General features: G+C 41.1%; 1 protein-coding gene across 8 annotated transcripts in view; it reads right to left on the bottom strand.

Annotated features, from left to right (window-relative positions):
- Window positions 1-2,500, bottom strand: part of LOC144975460 (cyclin-dependent kinase 18-like) — a 245,146-nt gene that overhangs the window by 94,433 nt on the left and 148,213 nt on the right. For 6 of the 8 annotated variants that reach the window (XM_078919561.1, XM_078919560.1, XM_078919558.1 and 3 more), the window contains one exon: window positions 1-1,339. This exon is cut by the window's left edge and continues 433 nt beyond it. The exons of the other annotated variants lie outside the window; for them this stretch is intronic. In XM_078919561.1, coding sequence (XP_078775687.1) covers window positions 1-1,068 — 1,068 coding nt within the window. In that variant the 5' untranslated portion in view covers window positions 1,069-1,339. The remainder of the gene's footprint in view (window positions 1,340-2,500) is intronic. 8 annotated transcript variants of the gene reach the window in all.

Below are 2,500 nucleotides of genomic sequence, written 5' to 3'. Positions count from 1 at the left end.
CGGTTGTTGTTGTTGTTGATGATGTGCCTGATCGTTGTGTTGGATGTTGTCGCGTGATGATGAGGTAGTAATGCCGTATAATCCATTGGTAGATTGAGAACGGTAATGTATATATGGACCCATGTTCACGTCGTCGCCACCGCCGCCGCCCTTTGCTGCTGACGTAGTTTGTTCCGGTTGGAGGTGAGAAGTGTGATGATACTGATGTTGTTGGTGATAGTGGTGGGGATGCTGGTGTTGGTGAGGTAGAGGATCGAGGTGGTGGAAATGAGCCGAAGAACGATTGACGTCTGGCGAGGACTTGTACGTCTTGTGCAAATCGCCAGACGTCGCCGTCGCGGCGCGACCCCGAGGCCGACAGTCTTGGGAATTTGGCCCGATATTTTGAGAATGCTGCGGTTGATACTGATATGGACGATGCTGGTGCTGCTGCGATTGCTGTTGAAGATGTTGATGAATATAGGATGAAGACGATGAGGAATAGACGCCGCCATAGGGCAGCCTTTGGTCGTAATCCGTCGGGTGTATGGCTGGGTCATAAAGGTCACTTTCAGGGCAGTAATAGGAACTCGAGTAACGGCTGGCTGACTGGGACACCCGTCCTTTGAAAGATGAGGACCTGAAATTCTTTTTGAAAAACGATTCCCGGCCCTCTTTCCCACCTTCCAGAGACGTTGAATTACGGAGATGGCTGGACAAGTTACGGTCTGACTTGGAGGTTTTCAAACGATTGCCCGGTTTATAAGCGGACACACCTGCGTCTGCCTGCGTGCAGGGGGACTCGCCGTTGACATCTCCGTTCGTCTGGTGACCACCACCGGACTGCGAGTGGCTGTTATTTTTGGTCCAGGGTTTTAAGTTCCGAAGCCACGAGAGAGTTTTGTTGTACAAGTTGTCTTTACACCTATATCCGGTCACGTCTCTGCCCAGGCTGGCTGTTCGCTTGTGGTAGACGATAGGGGTGGTAGTCCCGTCGTCCTTGGGGGTCATGGCGTGTAGGTGGTAGTGCCGAGAGGGCTCCCTGGCCACTAAAGGATCCATTCGAATTTCTCCCTGCATGTTCGTCATGGATAGTCTAGGTAATTGTAATCCCTGTCACATCATTTTGTCGCTATGGGTAGCATCTTTATCAACTCCTAATAATCCAATCGAATGATAGTATCCAGTTTAAATGAAATAATATAAACGGTACCACGAATAAAGTCACACTAAATAGTTATGTATATTATTTTTTCTATACATCCAATCTCAATTTCTGTATATCTCTTTATCGCTTAATGTGAACTTTTCATGTTATTCCATAATAGCAAAGTGTAAGAATTCGATAGGTTCAAACTACCTGGGGAAAAAATAGCACAAAACATTGCTTAAAATCTACAACCCAGGACAAAATTGCAGACTATTGTAATTAAGAAAATATTCAAAACCACCGCGAAAACAAAAATGGTAACGTTCTAGGAATTTCTTGTTGTCTCAAGTCATCGGTACATCATTGAGTGGAAAGAATACGTTGACTATATTATTTCCACATAATTTGTGGCCCATCACCTCAAAATGGTATTATGTCGGGAGTGAACTTGATACTTTACAACGAATAGTTTTATATCATATGGTCTAAACCAAGAAACGTCGAATAAATGTATAAATTTCACTTTATTGAAGATACTAAATCATAGTTCCTTAAAAAGCTGAGAAAAAAAAAACTAAAAAAGAAAAAAGAAAAGAAAGGGGAAAAAATAATAATAAATAAATTAATTAATTAATAACTTTTCTTGTCGTTTTAAAAAATAAATAATTAATAAGTTTAAAAAAATCAAAAAAAGAAAATAATAAATTCTCATTTCAGGTGGCTTTGATTTTAAATTTAATTTCTGTCCTGCGTTCCTTCACTCCGACACGTCACCAGTTTGGAACGGCGGGTCACATGGCATCGTTATTCGGGTACAACATTCATGTTCATTTTAATCAGTCTCGGGATTCACTTACGGTGCGGTAGTTTATGCTGTTTTTTTTTTTTTTTTTTTTTTTTTTTTTTTTTTTTTTTTTTTTTTTTGTTTTGTTTTCTGAATTCAACACATTTGGACTAAATGTAAGAAGTAGAAGAAGAAGAAGAAGAAGAAGAAGAAGAAGAAGAAGAAGAAGAAGAAGAAGAAGAAGAAGAAGAAGAAGAAGAAGAAGAAGAAGAAGAAGAAGAAGAAGAAGAGAAGAAGGAAGGAGGAGGAGGAGGAGGAGGAGGAGGAGGAGGAGGAGGAGGAGGAGGAGGAGGAGGAGGAGGAGGAGGAGAAGAAGAAGAAGAAGAAGAAGAAGAAGAAGAAGAAGAAGAAGAAGAAGAAGAAGAAGAAGAAGAAGAAGAAGAAGAAGAAGAAGAAGAAGAAGAAGAAGTAAAGAGGAAGTATTTGATGATGCAAGCACACTCGTGTAATCGACACATTAATCAATCGAGATTGATGACATCCAACCGATCGAATCTCACCACACACACTTCCCACATTCTACAGCA

This window comes from Berghia stephanieae, chromosome 6 (genome assembly GCF_034508935.2).
Source record: "Berghia stephanieae isolate SIO BIC M18660-M18661 chromosome 6, UCSD_Bste_1.3, whole genome shotgun sequence".
Taxonomy (NCBI): Eukaryota; Metazoa; Mollusca; class Gastropoda; order Nudibranchia; family Aeolidiidae; genus Berghia; species Berghia stephanieae.
Note: the sequence above shows the minus strand (reverse complement) of the source record. Positions and strands in the feature narration are given on the sequence as shown.